Source organism: Malaya genurostris, chromosome 1 (assembly GCF_030247185.1).
Source record: "Malaya genurostris strain Urasoe2022 chromosome 1, Malgen_1.1, whole genome shotgun sequence".
Lineage (NCBI taxonomy): Eukaryota > Metazoa > Arthropoda > Insecta > Diptera > Culicidae > Malaya > Malaya genurostris.
In genome coordinates, this window is record NC_080570.1 from 152,112,967 (window position 1) to 152,134,625 (window position 21,659).

A 21,659-nucleotide genomic window follows, 5' to 3' on the forward strand; every position below is an offset into this window, starting at 1 on the left:
GACCCGAACCCAATTAAAATTAAAAGATCTTCACCTGTACCCGATCCGAGACCGAAGAATATTTTCCCGTATTCGAACCTCACCCGTGCCTTTTTCGGTTCGAGTATCGGGTATCGAGAATTCCCGAAACCCGACCACATTTTTGAACACTAACCCGATTCGGGTAAGAATACCCGAAACCTACTCATCTCCGTTCCGTTAGTTTTCAATTGATTGCTCGTTTTTTTTCGAGAACTTCATACGAAGTTAATGAAAAACTCCTTTTAAATAAGTTTGAAAACATATCGAAACCTTATGGACAATTTGTTGCTAATTAGTTACGGTAGTTTTTAATATGTTGCACTTTTTTTCGAGAACATCGCTGAGTTCATATGAAGTTAACGAAGCACTCTTCCTAAATAAGCTTAAAAACAAAAAGAAACCCAATAATTTGTTGCTAAATAGTTACGGTAGTTTTAAATATGTTGCTCATTTTTTCGAGAACTTCGCAAAGTTCATATGAAGTTAACGAGCACCCCTTTTAAGTTAGTTTGAAAACAAATCAAAACCCAGTGGATAATTTGTTGCTAATTAGTTTCAGTAGTATTCAATTTGTTGCTCATTTTTTTTAGAGAAAATCGCTGAGCTCATACAAACTTAACTTAGCACCTTTCTCAAATAAGTCTGAAAACAAATCGAAACCTAGTGTATAATATTTTGCTATTTAGTTACGTTAGTTTTAAATTTGTTGCTCACTACTTTTTTAACTTCGTTGAGTTCATACGAAATTTACGAAGCGGCCTTCTTAAATAAGTTTAAAAACAAATCGAAACCCAGTTAATAATTAGTTACTAATTAGTTACGGTAGTTTTTAATTTGTTGCTTATATTTTTTCTAGAACTTCTCTGAATTTATACGAAGTCAACGAAGCACCCTTCCCAAATAAGTTTGAAAACAAACCGAAATTTAATGGAAAATTTGTTGATAATTAGTTACGGTAGTTTTTAATTTGTTTCTCATTTTTTCGAGTACTTCGCTGAGTTTATATGACATTAATGAAGCACCCCTCATAAATAAGTTCGAAAACAAATCGAAACCCAGTGTATAATTTATTGCCAATTAGTAACGGTAGTTTTTAATTTGTTGCTCATTATTCTTCGAGAACTTCGCAAAGTTCATATGAAGTTGACAAAGCACCCCTCTTAAATATGAGCATGAACTTAGTGAGGCACCCCTCACCGATGATAACGCAAATAGGTGAATAATTTGTTGCTAAATTGTTGCTAATTAGTTACGGTGACTTTGAATTTGTTGCTCAATTTTCTTTAAATTTTTTGAGTGCTTCGCTAACTTCATATAAACTTAGCGAAGTACTCAAAAAAATTTAAAAAAAATTGAGCAACAAATTCAAAGTTACCGTAACTAATTAGTAACAAATTATTCACTAGGCTTCGATTTGTTTTGAAGCATATTTGGAAAGGAGGCTTCGCTAACTTCATATGAACTTGGCGAAATACTCAAAAAAATAAAAAAATAAATCGAGCGATTTGTTTTGAAGCATATTTGGAAGGAAGGCTTCGCTAACTTCATATGAACTTAGCGAAGTACTCGAAAATATAAAAAAAATTGAGCAACAAATTCAAAATTACCGTAACTAATTAGTAACAAATTAGCAACAAATTATTCACCTGTTTATGTTATCATCGGCGAGAGGTGCCTCGCTAAGTTCATGCTCATCTCTTAAATGAGTTTGAGAATAAATCGAAACCCAGTGCATATTTGGTTGCTAGTTAGTAACGGTATAAATGGTTGCTTATTTTTTTCGATAACTTCGCAGAATAAGTTTGAAAACAAACCGAAACTTAGTGGAAATTAAGTTGCCAATTAGTTACGGTAGTTTTTAATTTGTTGCTTATTTTTTTTCGAGTACTTCGCAAAGTTTATATGAAGTTAACGAAGCACTCCACTTATACAAGTTTGAAAACAAATCGCAACCAAGTGAATACTTTGTTACTGATTAGTTACGAAAGTTTTCAATTATTTTCTTCGAGAACTTCGCTGAGTTCATATGAAGTTAACGAAGCACCCGACTTAAATAAGTTTGAAAACAAATCGAAACCCAGTGGATAATGTGTTGCTAATTAGTTACGGTAGTTTTTAATTTGTTGCTCAACTTTTTTTTTTTTCGATAACTTTACTGAGTTTATATGAATTTAACGAAGCACATCTTTTAAATACGCTTAAAAACAAATCGAAACTTATTTTTTAGAGGAAATCGCTGATTTCATACGAAGTAAACGAAGCACCACTCTTATATAAGATTGCAAGCACATCGAAACCCAGTGAATAATTTGTTGCTAATTAGTTACGGTAGTTGTTAATTGGTTGCTCTTTTTTTTCCAGAACTTCGCAAAGTTTATACGAAGTTAACGGAGCACCCGTTATAAATAAGTTTGAAAACAAATCGAGTCCCAGTAGATAGTTTGTTGTTAATTAGTTACGGTTGTTTTTAGTTTGTTGATGATTAGTTCCGGTAGTTTTTGATTTATTTCAAGTACTTCGCTGAGTTCATAAGAATGTAACGAAGCACCCCGAAACGAAATAATTCTCATCAGTCAATTATGTAGAATAATAATTCATTAGTATATTTAATGTATCTCAAGTAGCATGTTTTTTCTTTTTTTTTAACACTGAACCAAACAGCTGAATAACAATCGCATAACTTCCGCATATTTAACAAGTATGTTTATAAATTCACACTCCTGTCGGTGGTGCCTACTCCCATGAATTTGAATTATTTTGTGTGGAATTTTCATTATTCATCGTTTGGAAAAATGTGCAGAATTTTGCTGACGCTCAAGATTAATATTAATAATAAAATATTTCCGGAATAATGGTTTGCCTCGCCTACTATCAACTGAGCTCCGGAGTAAGCAAAAATGCCACCCTTCTTCCCTAGAAGACATTGCGTAAATGGCTGTCTAATGTCATGCTGCTTGACAATTTACTTGGAAGGACTGTTAACGTCACACATATAGAGGACATGTCACCCACCCGATAGCCCCTTTTCCCCCGCTTTACTAGCCCGTTGGATGAATGAAATTCTTGCAATCTGTTCATTTTCCGAACAGATGTTCTCTCCCGATGCTGGATAAATAAAACTGACATGACAGGGAATGTGGCTAGTTTGCAGTGAATTTGCTGTTGTTGAATGTTTCTCCACAAGTACCATGTGGCATCTGAAGCGAAGCACACTGTGCGCGTGTGGGAGTATAGCTGCCTATCCCAGGACGACGGAAATGGAGATGCCACCAGTTGAATGGATTCAACAGACGTTAAACGCTAATAAAAGCCCAGCCCCTTGTGAATGCAATCAAAGCCGAGTAGTGTGCCGAACTTGTACGATTTTGTGATGTTGACAAATTTCAGCGTTGTTCGTTTACACACAAACACACGGTATATTGGGCAGGCCGAACACTGTGAGTGTGTGTTTTTGAGTGTGCAAATTTTTATTAGGGTTTCTTCGCAGTCGGGTGCGATGGAGACGCGTGGTACTTCTCTCCATGGAAATTTCTGTTGATCATGAGATTAACCGATTTCTGCACAGAATTCCTTTCCATACTGAAGAGCTTCACACAACCGACTAGACTCTATTAGCAGTATTAGATAGAAGAAAAAATAAAATAACACCCGTATCGATGTGGCTTCACAATAACTCATGGCGGCGAAGGACGAAGCAAAACGAACAACATGAAAATTAATTAAATCAATAATCCGAAAACATTTTGCCGAGAGAGATAGACAGACAGAGAGATCGAACACTGACGACGGTTCACTGAGTGATTAAAAAGTTTTCTCGCACTCCCACACCCGATTATGAAACAGTTTGTTCGTTTCATTCCCGTGACAGCAAATTCAATCAATGCTCAAAAATTGAGAGTTTTCGTGTCAGTTTCCGTCCTCATCTCTTCGGGGAACCGAATTCGAACCGTTTGATTTGGCAATTAGTACAGATTTCCATCCGATTCCTGGTCGGATTCTCCGCCCAAAGCTAGACGCTCTAGACAGTCCGGTCGACGAATCGATGCTGGATCATTGGGCGCAATCGAGTTTTATTATCCGTCCGCACTAGCAGAACACTCCTAGTAGGCCATGAATAATCGCATTATGTCTGGTTCACCGCGATTCATTAATAGCATTTGGAGTCGTCGTCGTCGTAGCAGCCGGTTGTCGGTTGCTGTGGCGATACTTGCTTCAGTTACATGCAGGAATGGGGGCGAACTCGAGTACTGGAATAGATGTAGCATTAATGAATCTGACGATTGAACCAAGATCAATATTTGAATTTGTTTCGTACCAATATTAAAAACTCGGCGGATTTTATCTGGGGTGTTCTCCGTTGGTATCAGAGGAAGTTGGAACAGCATACTAACTTTTGAACCAAGAGTGTTTTTGTACTTAATAAATTTGTGTGATTTTATTGGGATGTTGGAGAAATTTCAATTCGCTTATGTTGTGCTGGTTTGATTTTCACAAATTTAAATTCTCGCAAGGATAAAAAAATGAAAAATGCTTTTTGTCGGTTACGCCACTTTCGCCATTATATTCCCGGAACTAGAACTGACAGTAATTTAAAATTTGAACTTATCCACAGCCCTAAAATGGCTCTTAGATTAGCCTAAGCTCGTTGGACTCGGTTCAGCCATTTACATGAAAATTTTGCGGAGCAAAACAATAATTGTATTTGTCGGTTACGTCACTTATACCAATATGTCCCCGAAACTATACGTGACAGTCATTCGATCTTCGAACTTCGAACTTGACTCAGAAGTAGCTTCAAATGAGTTCAAAGTTTGTTGAAGTTAGTTAAACTATCTCTGAGAAAATTTAACGAAGAGAGGAAAATGACTTTTTGTCGTTTACGTCACTTATATGATTATAGCTTTGGAACAAGAACTGACATCTTCGTACTTGATCAACAAAATAAAAGTAGCTGTAAAATTAGCCTAGGCTAATTGAAACCATCTTCGAGAAAATTAAACGGAGAAAAAAAAGCGGTTCTCGGTTACGCCACTTTTGCTATTATATTCTCCAAATTAAAACTGATAGCCATTTGATCTTCAAACTTGCTCCAATTGATAATAAGTAGCTTTCGAATGAACCTAACCTTGCAGAAGCAATGTGTTTTTAAATCAGAGATGCCAAGTGCTCAAAAATAAAATCTGGTCGTTTCCGAAGAAAAAGTCTGGCAAAATTTGGCATCATTTATGTTAACAAAACTAAGTTCCATTTGCTTCTTAACATCTAGTCTTCGATTCGTTAGTAAATAAGAATCTCGCGCATAGCAAGTGGAAGGCTGAAACAGACATAAAGTTTGATTCTACTTGAACGTTACTTTGTCATTATGCTGTGGCGCCATGTCTTTACAGGCATTTATTTTCGTGGTTTTCTACTTATTTGACGATTTGAACCATTTGTTCCGAATTATTCAAATAAAACTGAAAGAAAATTTGAACATCTGCAAAATCTAGCAAAAGATCTAGTTTGTTAAAGTGTCTGTCGAAATGAGAAAAATATGACAAATTCCAGATAAATCTGGAACATTGGCAACAATTTATATTATTAAATCAAAAAAATAAAAGCCTTCACAAAATCGGTTCAGGTTTTTTCTCCGAAAATTTTGAGCGGTGAGGAAAACATCAACGGAACTAGAAGTAACAGATATTTGATCTTCGTACTTGATTTGCAACCCTAGAGTAGCTTTTAAAGGAACCAAAGTTTGTCAAAATCGGCTAAGCCATTTTCAAGAAAATTGAGCCCATTGCACTATGGTCCGAAACGGGAAATTAGCGTGACAAAAATATTTTCACTATTAAATATTAGTTTTTTTTTTGTAGTTGGTGTCTTCACAAAAGTTGTTTGTAATCAAATGGCGCTATTTTTGATGACAAAAGTTACTAGGGTGGTCCTTATTTAGATTAAAATCTGAAATCTAACTTTCTTAATTGAACTCAAAAATGATTTTGTTGTACAATAAAGTTGTAGGAAATTTTATTGCGAGCAACTTTGCTGAAAAAAGCACTTCTATAGCTCTTCATTTGATAGAGTTACATCAATTTTCCCGAGTAAAAGTAGGGTGAAAATTACTTTTTTTGTTCTAACTTTTTTGTGAAACGTTCTACGGAACAGTTGTCTTCAGAAGAGTTGTTGAACTAATCATTGCGCACAATTTTACTAAAGCAAGCTATTTCATATAAGCTACCAGTACAAAGTTATGATTGTTTTTTCTTCAAAAACTAGTCCTGCTTCAAATATCAATATTCATTAGATGCCAGATCGATAAAAATATAACCTATGCGGTTCCTGAAAGGTCATAATATAAGTAAAATTTCAAGAGAAAATTGGAAGGGTGTTATTTTTTTTAACTTATTTGAATTAGTTTTGAAAATACCTTGAAAAAACTCAAAAACATTGCATAACTCTTAAACGCCTTACGGTTCAACATACTTTCTTCAGCAAAATAATAGTATAAAATTAGTTCTACAAGTGTTTCATACATTGTCCACTCGAGAAATGAGACACACAAAAACTACAGCCGAAAAATGATTTTTAGTAAGTCAAAGCACTTTCTGAAACCCAAGAAAATCATTAGTTTGTTAAAATGAGTAGAATGTATTTATTCGAACCAAAACTCATTGTGCGTCGATTTCCGGTTTTTACAGGCCATTCGGTACACAAGTGGACGAGAAAGAAGGACCAGTGTCATAGGCGTCTTGGCACGATGTGGATAAAAATATTTGTGAAGACACCAACTACAAAAAACTAATATTTAATAGTGAAAATATTTTTGTCACGCTAATTTCCCGTTTCGGACCATAGTGCATTGTCGGTTACGTCACTTATGCCATTATGTTTCCGAAACTAGAACTGACAGCCATTTGATCATCGAACTTGTTCCAATATCATCAAGCGGTTTTAGAACAAGCCAAGGCTTGTTGAAATCGGTTAAGCCATCTCTCCGAGAAAATTGAGCGGAGAGGAAAAAACAATGCATTTTGTCCGGTAATGCCACTTATACTACTATGTTTGCGGATCTAGAACTTACAGCCATTTGATCTTCGAACTTGATCCACATCTCAAAACTAGCTTTCAAATTAGCATAAACTTGTTAGAATCGAGAAAATCGAGTGGAAGAAAATCGTTTCGGCGGTTGCGTCACTTCTACCATTATATCGCTGAAATCAGAAGCGACAGCTATTTGAGCTTCGAACTTAATCCATGAACCGATGGTAGCTTAAACTTTTTGAAATCGGTTAAGTAATTTTCTAGAAAAAAATTAGAGTTTTGTCGGTTCCGTCACTTCTACCATTAAATCTTCGGAACCATAAGAATTTAATTCACAATCGAAAAGCTTCAAAATTTGTGGAAATCAGTGTAGCTATTTCCGGGAAAGTTTAGCGGAGAGAAAAATGCGTTTTGTCGTTTATGTCACTTAAGCCATAATATTCCCAGAATTAGAACTGAAAGCCATTTTAACTCCGAAAATCCATAGCTCAAAAATAGCTTTCAAATGAGTTTAAGATTGTCGAAATAAGTTTAGATATCTGGGAAAATTGAGCGGGAAGAAAAAAAGTGATTTGTCGGTTACGTCACTTATATGATCATATCTCAAGAAGTGTCAGCCATATTTTTTTCTAACTAGATCCACAACTCAATGCCCTTGGGAGCCTAAAAATGTGGGAATCGGTTTAGTCGTCACCGTGAAAATTCAGCGGTGAAAAAATGCGCTTTGTTGGTTACGTCACTTCTACCAATAAATCTTCGGATTTAGAAAAACTTGATTCACATCCCAGCTACTTAGCTTAAAATGAGTCTAAGTTTGTTAAAGTTAATTTAGCTATCTCTGAGAAAATTTAGCGGAGTGAAAAATGCGTTTTGTCGTGTACGTCATTTATACTATTATGTCTCCGAAGGTGGAACTGACAGACATTTGATTATCGAACTTGATCCAATATTATAAAGTAGCTTTAGAATGAGCCTAAGCTTCTTGAAATCGATAGAGTCATCTCCGACAAAATTGAGCGGTGAGAAAAAAAATTAAATTAGTCGATTAAGTCACTTATACGATTATATCTCATGAACCGGCAATATTAGTTAGATCCACAGCCAAGTGTTAGTCTCGACCGAGTCTGAACTTGTTGGAATCGATTTGGCTATCTCCGAACAAAATTGAGCGAAAAAAAACAATTTTGTCGGTTACGTCATTTACATGATTATAGCTCAGACACGAGAAGTGTGTTGATAATCAAACTAGATTGATGATATCATGGTAGCTTTCAGACTAGACTAAGCTTGTTGAAATTGAACATCTAAGAAAATTGAGCAGTGAAAAAAATGTACTTTGTCGAATACGCCACTTATACCACTATAGATCCAGAACCAGAAGATATACACTGAGGTCTCTTTTTACGCGGGGGATACGTTCCGCGTAAAAAAAAACCGCGTAGCTTCGGAAATACGCGTAAGAAAAACCGCGTAACTTCGGAAATTCGCGTAGAAAAATCGCGTAACTTCGGAAATCCGCGTAACTTCGGAAATCCGCGAAAAAAAACCTCCAAACTAAAGAAAAAAATTTTTTTATGCCCAATATCTTAGAAATGCATGAAACGTCCAGATCTGGTGTAATCTCAAAAAAAAATTTTTTTGTAAATCGACTGAGACATAGAAAATATCCGAATCCGGAAATCCGCGTAGAAAAACTGCGTAACTTCGGAAATTTGCGTAAAAAAACCGCGTAACTTCGAAAATCCGCTTAAAAAAGCCGCGTAAAAAGAAACCACATAAAAAAAACCGCGTGAAAAGAAACCACATAAAAAAACCGCGTGAAAAGAAACCCCAGTTAATCTTCGAACATAATCAATGAACCAATGGTAGCTCCCAAACGAGCCTAAGCGTGTTGAAGTCGGTTCAGTCATTTTCGTAAAAATACGTATTTTCGGTTGCGTCACTTCTACCAATAACACATCGGAAATCAGAAGAACTCAATTCACAACCCAAAAGAAGCTTCAGAACAAACCAAGGTTTGTTGTAATCGGTTGAGTCATCTCCGAGAAAATTTAACGGAGAGAAAAAGATGCGTTTACGTCACTTGTACGGTTATATCTCAAGAACCGGAAGAGTTAGTCTACTTTCTAATTGTATCCCCAACCCAATATTAGTCTCGAGCGAGCTCTGACTATCTACGAGAAAATCTAGCGGAAAAAGTCGTTTTGTCGGTTACGTCACTTATATCATTATATTGAACTATATCAATGAACCCATTGTAGCTTCCAAACGAACCTAAGCTTGTTGAAGTCGGTTCAGCCATTTTAGAGGACAACATTCGTTATGTCGGTTGCGTCACTTCTTCCATTAAAACTTCGGAACCAGAATAACTTGATTCACAATCCAAAAGTATTTTCCGAATGAGCCTAAGCTTGTTGAATTCGGTTCAGCTGTCTCTGAGAAAATTGAAAGGAGAGAAAAATAAGTACGTTTTGTCGGTTATGTCACTAATACCATTATGTCTCCGGAATCAGATGTGACAGCTGAGAAGATCTTCAAGCTTAATCCACAGCCAAGGAACAGCTTTAGCCTAAGCTTGCTGAAATCAATGAATCAGCTCAGAGAAAATTGAACAGAGAGAATAAAACACGTAATAATAATAATAATAATAATAATAATAATAATAATATTAATAATAATAATAATAATAATAACAATAATAATAATAAAAATACACTGAGGTCTTTTTTTATGCGAAGTTTCAGAGTTATGCGGTTTTTTTATGCGAATTTTCAGAGTTATGCGGTTTTTTTATGCGGTACGTAAATTCGCATAAAAAAAGACTTCAGTATACCAATAAAAAGAAAAATAATAATAATAATAATGAAATACTGGTCCTTAAAAGACTAAACTCTCAGACCTATGTATACCATGTTAAACAATGTTGCTGAGTCGATTGACTGGCAGTTTAAATAACAGGATCACTGTAGACTGTCACAAAAAGGCGGGACCCAATAGATTTAAAACTAATAGTCAGTCCTTTGAGATCGATTTGCAGGTTCCCAAAAAAGGACCGATAATTTAAATCTCTTTGACGATGTTTTCTGTCGATTTATTGAAAATATGAGTTCTTCATGTTTCAAGTCCGAATACACTCAACTGTCTGTTTATGCATTTATATGCGATTTTTCGACGATTCTTTTGGTAAAATATATTTACATTGCTTTTAATGCGTATTTTCAAAGTCCTAGGTTTTCTAATTTCGTGTTAGAAACACACGAAACGTTAAACTCTAGTGTTGTGGCGAAAACAAAATTTTTGCTTTATTCGACTTTGTTTTTTTTTTTTAAACAAAACCAGATTTTGAGATTTATGCAATTCTAAAACATTATACATTTCTATTTCGAAGCCACAAAGTCGTCATTTTGATTTTTTTTTAATCAAGATAACACCAGACTCCGATATTTTTAACGAATTTTTTAAACATCTGACCACCTTTTTTACTTTAATTTGGTGCATTCTTAAAATAATTCGCTCTGTTTGTGTCTTCATTGATGAAATATAAATGGTTTGTTATATTGAAGACGAGTGAAGCTTCTTTTTAATTGGAATATGTGAAGTCAGATGACCTGCTACCCATTTCTGGTACTGGAGGTATGTAGGATTAGGTTTTGATCGCTAATATCTCCAGTTACATCAATCGAAACAACACCGTTCCTCAACCATGCTATATTTTTAAGCAAGAAAAATGCACTCGAACAGATTGAACATGAGTAAACTGAACGGTTCTTTTAAGAACCAAAAATCGATCTCAAAATTTTAATTTTTTTTTCGGTTTCAAAACTGAAACTTGTTCCATCATCTTCGACTGAAGTAAGTGAAAATTGGAGAAATCCTTGTGCAATATATCTGAAATCTGTCCGTTTCTAGAGAATAATAATTAAAAATTTTCGCCAATCTGTGAGCATAAAATGGATCGGTGAATCAGAGAAACCGTCGTCCCAGTACAAGAAAGACAAACACGCGTCTAGAAGTTGTCTTCTTGATGCTGATTGATTCTGAAAAAATATAAATTCCAAATTTTTAGAATCGCGCTATTTAAAATATTATCACAAATTGCTGAACACATTTCTGATGACATGGGGCAAGTTTGATGTTGTTACGCTAAGAACAACAGTCGATATTCATGATCAAAAACGTATACATCTTCCATAGGACAAAATTTGAAAAAAAAGTCCAATACTAAAGTAAAACCAATTCACGTTAAAATATAGCACACCATGGACTGATAGAATCCATGGATCGACCCGAAGGAGGAGCAGATCCTATTTCTATTATGAAATGATTTCCCAGTCGTTACGAAATTCGTTGCAACAGTCGTCGTTGTCTTCTCGTGATGCCAACCGATTATGAATGCTGCTCTCCAACGGACTGAAATATTGTCATCCAACAACTTTACTTAGCTTTGCTGTTCGTTAGCACCACCATTCATTTATCCAGGGCCCAGCAAAAAAAGGAAATTGCAACGGGATGGAGATTGTAGTGATGGGAGTTTTGATCGACGGGATAGAGACAATGTCCCTCCTCTCCCATCGGGATTACGAGGCAACGCTGGTGAATGAAAATTTTGAATGAAATACAAACATAAACCGGGCTGGGACAATTCGTAATAGTTCCAGTCATTGCTTAGTGAGTTCATCTGGGCCTTAATTTACGGAGGTTTGGTTGCAAACAACCATCCTGTCACGTAATCCCATTATTTATTTTTCATTTTTTAAAATATCGACTTAGAATACGTATTGCTTAGCAGTACAAATGTTGTTTCTATTTCAGCTTAGCAGTTCAACTAATCACGGGAAAACTTGATTTATGTACCAAAGCACAGTGTCTTCCCTGATGTCCCGAACGTAAATAGAGTTTTGGGCTATAAATAAACGGTTTGTACTTAAATGTACATGATAATTAGAATTTATTATACGTTTCGTCTTCGAGTCATCTTTTCAAAGCAGTTCATGTCCATCCATTTTTTGCTTCATGGCTTTCTCACTAAACTTATGGAAATTATTTTCATCGATATTCATTCAGCTATAAAACGTGAAAATTTGAGGAAAATGCACTGAATCTTGTATAGCATCGAAGATATTCAAGCCCTGTTAAGGGTTAAATAATCGATCCTACATAACTATTTGACAAATCTACAATAGAATAATTAATGCAAGAAATTCTGTTTGTTCAATTAAATATTGGTAAGTGACCCCGGTATTACCTATTTAGTCGTTCACTGCAGGGTGTTCGTTGTATTTCTGTTTTCATTAGTTCCTCCTTATTGAATGTAAAAGTGTAATAACGCAAATATTTATCAGGAATGTTTTTCTATCAAGAAATTTCTTAACTTTCAAAAGAATTAGATCCAAACAAATTACTTCTTCTGATTTCTTAAAAATTGTCGAAAGGCTGCTCTGAAAATAAGTGTCCCATCGATGCAAAAGAGTGATAATACGGAGCGTAGATCAGGGAAGTACCGGAGCGAGATCAGGGAAGTACCATGGGTGCAACAATGTTTCCCAACTAAGTTATGTCATGTAAGATAATTTTCTCTTAGGGGTTAGCCTTATTTTGTGCCTAGGATCTATAACCATTTTCAGTTTTTTTTTCGTTTCGTCTTAGAATCGGCCACAAAAAAAAAACGTTTTCGTTCGGCACATTGCAGTTCGGTGCGAAACAAAAAAAGGTGTGCAAGAAAAAAAGTGGCAACTTTACGTCTGCGTCGCAATTTTATGGTGAACGGCTATGTGGCATGACAGTTCAACATACTCTGTTATGCACTGACGAGCCTAAGATGAAACGTAAAGCATTTTTCTCTGAAATGGCTGAACCAATTTCAACAAGCTTAGGCTCGTTTGGAAGCTGTTATTGTATTTGTTCATTAAACAGGTTTAAAGTTCAAACGGCTGTCTTTTCTGGTTCTGGAGAAATAATGGCATAAGTGACGTAAACGACATAACTCATTACCGCTCAATTATGTTTTTTAGATAAATGAACAAATTTTCTCGGATACTGATGACCTGACTTCAATAATTTTAGGCTCGTTCGGAACTAATTTTGGATTATGGATCGAGTTTGAGGATGGCTGACAGTTCATATTTCGGAGATATAATCATATAAGTGACGTAACCGAACATTCATTTTTTTTCCTATTTGAATTTTCTAATTTCAGAAAGTGATCAATGATAAGGTTCAAATGCGTCATTGCGGATTGATTTGGTTTGAGGGATGTTGCCGTACATGTGACGTATGCGCTGAGGCATGCATTTGTGAGCCACCCAAATCAATCGGAAGAATTTTGTATCAAAAATAAGTCCAAATTCATTCCAGAAATTATCATAATAAAAAAGTGGCAAACAATATTTTAATAAGACTGTGAGAAAGGCTTTATCGCATCACTAAGGAATAGTTTTTTTTTAATATTTTGTTGAATTTTGAAAGTAAAATTTAAAAATTAGAAAGCAGGTACAAAATTAAAGTTTCATATTAAAAATCTAGATAACAAGCCTACAATTTCGGCCGAGGACGCAGATCAAGAATTAAGCATCAGAAGCCAGGCTCAGAGCTCAAATTCAGAATTCAGTGTAGACTTCAAGTCCAGATTCCAGGCTTAAAATTCAGGTTCAGAATCCAGGTCTAGAAATTTGGGTCAGATTCAAAAGGCAGGATCAGAATCCAAATCCAGAACCTAGGTTCAGAATTCAGCTCCAAAGCCTGAATTCTGGTTTAGAATTCAGGTTCAAAATCCAGTTACTGAGTCAAGATCTAAAATTCGGATTCAGGATTCTAGACCCAAAAGACAGTTCCAAATCCTAATCCAAGTGTTACAATTCAGATCAGTAAATCAGGTCCAGAATACAATTCTCGAATTCAAATCTAAGTTCAGTTACAGAAACCAGGTCCAGAATCCATATTGAAGTCCAATACCTATGTCCAGAATTAAGTTCCAGCTCATTAACGCAGGTCCAGAATACAGATTCAGAACAGAAGTCCAGTACCAAAATTCAGGTACAGAACCCAGGTCCAAAGTTCAAGATAAGAATCCAGATTCAGGTTCTGTTTAATATAGTCGCGTCTCGTGACAAAATTTACGGGTTGTGCACTGCTTATGTGGTATGATATCAGAACCGTTTCGACGTTGCAACTGAGACAGCAATTTGTTTTCAACTGCCATAAGCATAAGCCACCGTAGCCTCTCCTGAATGGATGCATACAAGTTTTCACCGAGCCTATTTGACCAGTTGTGCAGGGCACGAGGTGCACATGAGAACGAGACGCCACTAGTTTAATAACCAGAAATGTTTTAATACCTAGTCCTCGATTCCGATCCAGACTTAGACCCGCACTATACTAATACTAAGGCTCAACTTTGTTTAAACCCGAAGAACTTGAACGATCCAACTTTTTCTTATTAACCGTCATCCGGTTATGCCTTTGATATTATCCACCCCTTTTTTGTCTATGGTTTTACCATCTCGACTTACAGTGCTATAAACTTAATCTGATGTCAACTACATTAAAATAAAATCGAGAACACTATTTTCAAGAAAATAGTTTTTTTTTCGTTTTACTATCCTAAATCATTGCCGAAGACACCAAACTAATCGGTTCAACCGTTTTCGAGATATATTGTTAACTTAGAAAAATATAATGACAAACAGATAACGAAAAATGTCCTTTTTTTGTCATGAAAAATGCTTATACAAAATTTGATAGGTGTAAGCTAACGTTGCTGCATCGACCGGAACAAATAGTAATCGGAGGGAGCAGTATCTGGGCTACACGGCGGGTAGGGTAGGACTTTTCATTTAAGCGTTTTTGTGTATGTTTTTACCTAGTGGACGAGCATTGTCATGATGCAAAATTACTTTGTAGTGTCTATCGGTGTTTCGTCGGCAGATCTCTCCTTTTCACAAATCTCACCATATGCAAAGCACAACCTTCAAGTCATTAAAATTCTGAACGACTGACGATGTGGTATCCATACATTGCCCGACGTTTTGGATTATCATAAATTTTCATCGCCAGTAACATTCCGATGCAGGAAAACACATTTTTGTACCATTGGCGCAGTTGTTCGCATGAATATGAACTTAGCGAGGTACCACTCGCCGGTGATAATGCAAATAGACCAATAATTTGTTGCTAATTAGTTGCTAATTAGTTACGGTAATTTTGAATTTGTTGCTCATTTTTAGTACTTCGTTACGTTAATATGAAGTTAACGAAACACCCCTTCCAAATTAGCAAAAAAAAACAAATTGAAACCCAGTGGATAGTTCGTTGCTTATTAGTTGCTAATTGGTTACGGTAGTTTTAAATGAATAACACATTCAAAATTACCGTAACTAATTAGCAAACAAACTATCCACTATATTTCGATTTGTTTTCAAGTTTATTGAGAAGGGGTGCTTCGTTAACTTCATACAAACTTAGCGAAGTACTCAAAAATATATAAAAAAAATGAGCAACAAATTCAAAATTACCGTCACTAATTAGCAACTTATTAGCAACAAATTAGTCACCTATTTGCGTTATCATCGGCGAGAGAGGCTTCGCTAAGTTCATGTTCATGTGGTTCGCACGTGAAGAAACGTTCCTTGGCTTCAATTCATACGGCACTCAATTGTCCACCTTTCGGAAGATCATTCCTATTGCTTTCGAAAGTTTACAAATGACCTGGCTGAGTAACTCCGGGTGATCTTTCTTATCGAGCAAATTCGTCCAATTCTTCATTCATTCAAACTTTGGTGGCGCTCCGGCTCTCGTTCTTTATTTTCCAAATCAAAATTACAACTTCTAACCCGTGTAAAACACTTCCTTTACAACAAAACATTTTTAAAGTAATAAAAGGTATTGTTGTTTACGTTTCAGCTAAATGACACACACACCAATTGTGAAACTGTATTATAGTATACACTGAGGTCTTTTTATGCGGTTTTTTATGCGACTTTTTTATGCAAAATTTTCAGAGTTGTTCGATTTTTTTAATGCGAAGTTTCAGACTTATGCGGTTTTTTTATGCGAAGTTTCAGAGTTGTGCGGTTTTTTATGCGGTTTTTTTATGCGGTACGTAAACTCGCATAAAAAAAGACTTCAGTGTACATACATTACTTCGAAGTCGAAGTTATCACAAAAAACAGAGAGTAAAAGAATTCAAAGGATATTCCTAATAAAAGAATGAGAATGAAAGAGCGAGGTTAGTTAAGCCAGTTTCGAACGAGACACGGAAGTGAACTGAAATAAAAAAAAACGGTTAGCCGCTGGAGACATCTACTAACGAGTCTCTCAACACGTTCGAAAAATGCTCCGCTAGTAAAATGTGTTATTGATCAGACAGAACTGATCGGTCGAACTTGTCAAGAGAAACCAAATTTAACATTTTACTTCATTTATAAAGGCAACGGTATCCTTAAAAACATATTTCGTATCGTAAGGCTGCTTCCGAACATTTCGAAGTGAAATTCTCCATAACTCGGCTCGAGGAACACCGAATAATAACGTAGATAATAACTGCTTTGCAATAAGTCGAAGCCGAAACGATTTTTATTTAACAATGTATTTAATGAGGCACACTGCTTTAACTCCAGGATGCCGAGGGTAGAAGCACCCCTTCTGAATAAGTTTGGAAACAAAACAGTGAATATTTTGTTGCTAATCAGTTGCTAATTAGTAACGGTGATATTGACTTACAAATATGAACTTAGCGAGGCACCTCTCGCCGATGATAATGCAAATAGGTAAATAATTTGTTGCTAATTAGTTACGGTAATTTTGGATTTGTTGCCCAATTTTTTAAAAACTTTCTTTACGTACTTCGTTAAGTTCATATGAAGTTAACGAAGCACCCTTCCTAAATAAGTTTCAAAACAAACCAAAACCAAGTGGACAATTTGTTGCTAATAAGTTGATTATTTGCTAAGGTGATTTTGAATTTGTGGCTCAATTTTTTTAGTATTTCGCTATGTTCATAAGAAGTTAACGAAGCACCTCTCCCAATTAAGCTTGAAAAAAAAACGAAGCCCAGTGGATAATTTGTTGCAAATACGTTGCTGTTTAGTTACAGTAAATTCAATTTTTTTTGCTAAATTTCTTCTATATTTTCTAGTACTTCGCTAGGCTCATATGAAGTTAACTTAAGTTAACTCCTTCTGAAAAAGCTTGAAAACAGATCGGAACCCAGTGCAAACTTGGCAAAGTAATAAAAAAAATCAAACAGAAAATTCAAAATTACCGTCAAAAATTAGCAACTAATAAGCAACAAATTATTTACTTCGATTTATTTTCAAGCTTATTAGGGAGGGGTGCCTCGTTTACTTCATATTAACTTAGCAAAGTACTAAAAATAAAAAGAAATTGAGCAATTCAAAACTATCGTAACTAATTAGCAACAAACTAACAACATATTTGCGTTTCCATCGGCGAGAGATGCCACGCTAGGTTCATGTTCATTATTTTTGTTTCAGATTATAGAAATTTTTAACGTGAAGGTCTTCGAGCCTAGAAAAACTTTCCGACCCTATGTACGGGGATGGGAATCGAACCCAGGTGGGCTGCGTGAAAGTCATCGACTTACCCATTACGCTATATCCGTCCCCCCATGTTCATTATTGAATTTGATTCTCTAGTTTTTTTTTGCGAGTGCTTTGGACATTCTAATGAATGGCACCTCAATAGAGTTGTTCTTCACGTTCACCTATCAGTTTGAAAATTGAACTACCATGAAGCACTAGCAGTTTCAACTTGAACTGCTTTGCACTGACGAGTCGAAGACAAATAAATTAACTCTTATTGTTGGGAAGATGTCCGAAGAAATATAAAACGTAATAAAGTGAAATGACAGTATAAATCATTCACCATTCAGATTTCGTGAAGTTGACAATTGTCTGCTTTCTCTTTCAAAGGGAACCGAAAAATTCGCAACTTTCAATGAACAGATGAAAGGAATGATTACGCGTATGTTAAAATTAAGTTTTAGTAAGCTTCAAACTTCTCCATAATGTAAAAACTTAAAACCGAACCTTCACAACCACCACACACACGAAAATCACTCTAACCGCTTTCGGTTCCGCATAGTTCGCCGGGATCTGCTTTAACTGCACAAAAGGATATCTAAAATTATGTAAATTCAGATACATTGCTCCATTGAATTGGAAACATCTCGGTTGTCGGGGTATGTAATTCAACTCGGCGTGACTGGATAGCAAGTTGACTGGAAAATCGTTAGCAAGTGGTCCATGTCAACATTCGTTGAATGGAACATTCGTGGTTTGGGTCGGCGGAGAAGTTGAAGCCTGAAGCCGAGAACCGAGAATCCGTCGATTCACTTTGGATAATCGTGTGGGTTTGATATCAGTTTCGTGTGTGAGTTGTCAGTTAAAGAGTCACGGGTGCGAAGTAGAAAATTCATTTCGGGAGATACATTTTCAAAGCGACATAAAACAAACACCAGGTGGTATCCAATATCCGTGCGCGCGTAATTTGTTTTACGCCATTCAACGACGCTGCAGGATAGTCAACAAACGTCAGCGAAGCATGTTTCGACGCCTACTTTGTTCGCCACTGGCCGCTAGACACGGCCACCGAAAGAAGCGTGTCTTTTCGGTCGTCACATCAATCACCATCACACGGATGGGCAGTAAACAACGAGTAAAGTGTACCTTTAATTTCTGGAACATGGTTTCGGCATCCTTGTCGCCGGCGTTCTTATCCGGGTGGTGCTGTAATGCCAGGACCTTGTACTCGGCCTGAATCTGCTCGACCTGTGGAGAAAAGAGAAGAAAAAATGTTTGTGTAAATTCTTTGATGTTGCTGGTCTTCGACTTATCGGTGCATTAGCAGTTCACGTTGCACTGCTAATGCCACCTCGCGGTTCAACGTGACAGGAAAAAAAACCCCGAGAAAAGTTTGCGAATTGTTATTTTCACGCACTAAAGAATATTTTGTTTCATCGCACAATTTTACTTGTGTATCATCGATCTATCATTCTCGTATTACGGAACGGCAAGCAACTTGTGCCAGTGATAGATGGTCCTCCTGAAAGCAGGAAAAATGTAATCCTCCGTCTTCCCCTCCTCGCTCACAATTGTTTCCATCATTAATTGTTATGAATTCCAGTCAGATTTCACAATCTGCAATCACAATTGTTCACAAACTGAATGAGAAAGAGAATTGCTCATTGGGAATTTGCCACACGGCATACAATGACTTGGGTACCACCATCGGAATGATGCACTCACACACACACCTGTGTACATATCTACACCGTCACCTGCCAGTCATACACCAATCAAGTTCGGAATTTTTGCCGTTGTCAGTTATTTCTAGCAACAGGTGCGATCCCCATCCTCAACCCGAGCCGGAGCTGGTCTCTATCGCACTGGGAACACTCGTCGTGTCCTCTCGTCGGAGGAAATGGGCGACTTTGGATGGGCAAAAACTCTCCGCGGCATGGCCCCTGCCTTCCACCCCATCCAGCAGCGCCTTCCTGCTCACGAAACGTTCGAAATCGGCACAGCACTCGGAAACCCGGCTGACGGGCGGAAATGGTATCATGCACATTTCAGCAGCGCGTGTTTCCTGCCGTCGCACAGTGGGGTTTTTGGGTGATCGAGTCGGTCAAAATTTTTTTGTTAAAATTGAGTTGCTCCCAAATATGTAATTTTTAAGTTTCGTCTTCGGATCATCAGTGCATTAGCAGTTTATGTTGAATTGCTAACAGTTCAGGTTGAACCATTTGGCAGATCGTATCGTATAAAAAGCCGCACAGCTTCGGAAAGGGTGTAGCCGGGTTTTCATATAAAATCTGCCCCCAAACAGAAAACAAATTGATATAAACTGTTTGAAAGGGTTTATATTGGAGATGATTTTCCCAAAATTTTAACCCCCAACCGCCATATTGGTGGAGTTAGGGTGGTTCTTCTGATTTTCATTTTATAAATTTTTCAAAAACCTATTTAGCAAAAAAATTGAGCAAAAATCAGGAATATTTTAGAAATTATGGGAAACCTTTCTGATTTTTTTTCAGAATTTTTTACAATGTATTTCATTTAAAAAAAAATGTTCAAAATTTTCGAATTTTTTTTAATCGCACTTACAATTTTGGTATCACTCTAGATTTTACATAAAAAATGGTCGAGATCTCAGAGATGGCGATTTTGATCAAACCAGTCGCAAATAAAAGGTCTCCCCGTCACCCTGAACGCTATTGAATTATTTTGAGATCGGATGTTTACTTTTTGAGTTAAACGAAGTTTTATGACAAAGTTTTTTGACAATATCTGTCATAATTGACCATGAAAACAGAATATGTTCTTAGACTTAGATTCCGCACGGTAATAGCTATCCAAAAAGTCAAAGAATGTTAAAATCCGTCCATTTTTCACGAATATATCGATATTTTTGTGTAAGCGATTTTTCGCCTTATTCCGGTAGCATTAGTTCTACTCGCTTGATGATAAAGCGATGTTTCGAAGCAAAATGAAACACGATTTTCAATACTTTTTTATGCAATTGTTTCTTAGCACCTAAAAAATTATGCAAAGTGACGTTTTTCATGACATTCCGATTTTAGCACGGTTCGTTTTTGGCAACATAAACGTTCGAACATGACATATGGATTAGAAAGATTTGTTGACAGTATTCGCAAATTCAAAACAGAGTCATATTTATATTGATTTATACTGCTTGCCTCAATAATTGCTGGAAGAACACAACTTCTTCCACCCTTCTACCATTCGAAGAGGTTCGTCGAGATAAGAAAATTTGTGTGTGAAAAATAATTTCAATAATTTTGCTCGGAGATGGCTTAACTGATTTTTTACAAACTTCAACTCATATAAACAGTCCTATGCTCCCATATAAGATTTCTGATCATCATTTGGATCTGACTTCTGGTTCCAGAACAACAGGATGATATGTGTAATGAAATTATAATAATGCCACTCATTTTGTTCGAACCTAGAACTGGCTGAACCGATTTCGTCCATCTAACATTCAAATAAAAGGTCTTAAGGTCCCATAAGAACTGCTTGTATTCTAATCAGATTCGACTTCCGGTTCAGGAGATACAGGGTGATTAGTGTAAAAGTTTCACATAAATTTATCGGGTTTATCGGGTTCACAGATTCTGAGAGTCGATGACCAAATAAACTTATTTCTGTTTTACTGGTATTCGCTTTTCGATCCGGCAACGTACCCAAAAATTTTTATGTAGAACGCACTACACTGGCTACAGTGATTTTCAAAAATTTCGAATCTAATGATCAATTAGGCTAAAACAACTAATTTTTCTTCTACATGGATTTCCGATTTCTGTTTCCGGAAGTATCGGGACTAGAGAAGCTAAGAGAAGGCCAAAACGAATTCAATAAACAAAACTTTAAGTTAAAACAAACTTATGGTTCCATACAAAATTTGTGAATTTTATCCGATTCCGACATCCAATTTTGAAATTACAAGGTAATGAGATTTTAAAATTCAAACCGTCATCGAAGCGATACCAAAAAATCTTCAAAGTTGGGCTCAAAACTATTTCAATTTTTTCGTCATACTAATTCAAGGACATACGATCTTTTTTGGGTTATGCTGGT

The 21,659-nt window shown here is 36.2% G+C and overlaps 1 protein-coding gene across 1 annotated transcript in view; it reads right to left on the minus strand.

The window, feature by feature from the left end:
- Positions 1 to 21,659, minus strand: part of LOC131426201 (J domain-containing protein) — a 111,806-nt gene that overhangs the window by 39,204 nt on the left and 50,943 nt on the right. Inside the window, exon 2 of the mRNA XM_058588750.1 lies at positions 18,729 to 18,830. Coding sequence (XP_058444733.1) covers positions 18,729 to 18,830 — 102 coding nt within the window. The remainder of the gene's footprint in view (positions 1 to 18,728; positions 18,831 to 21,659) is intronic.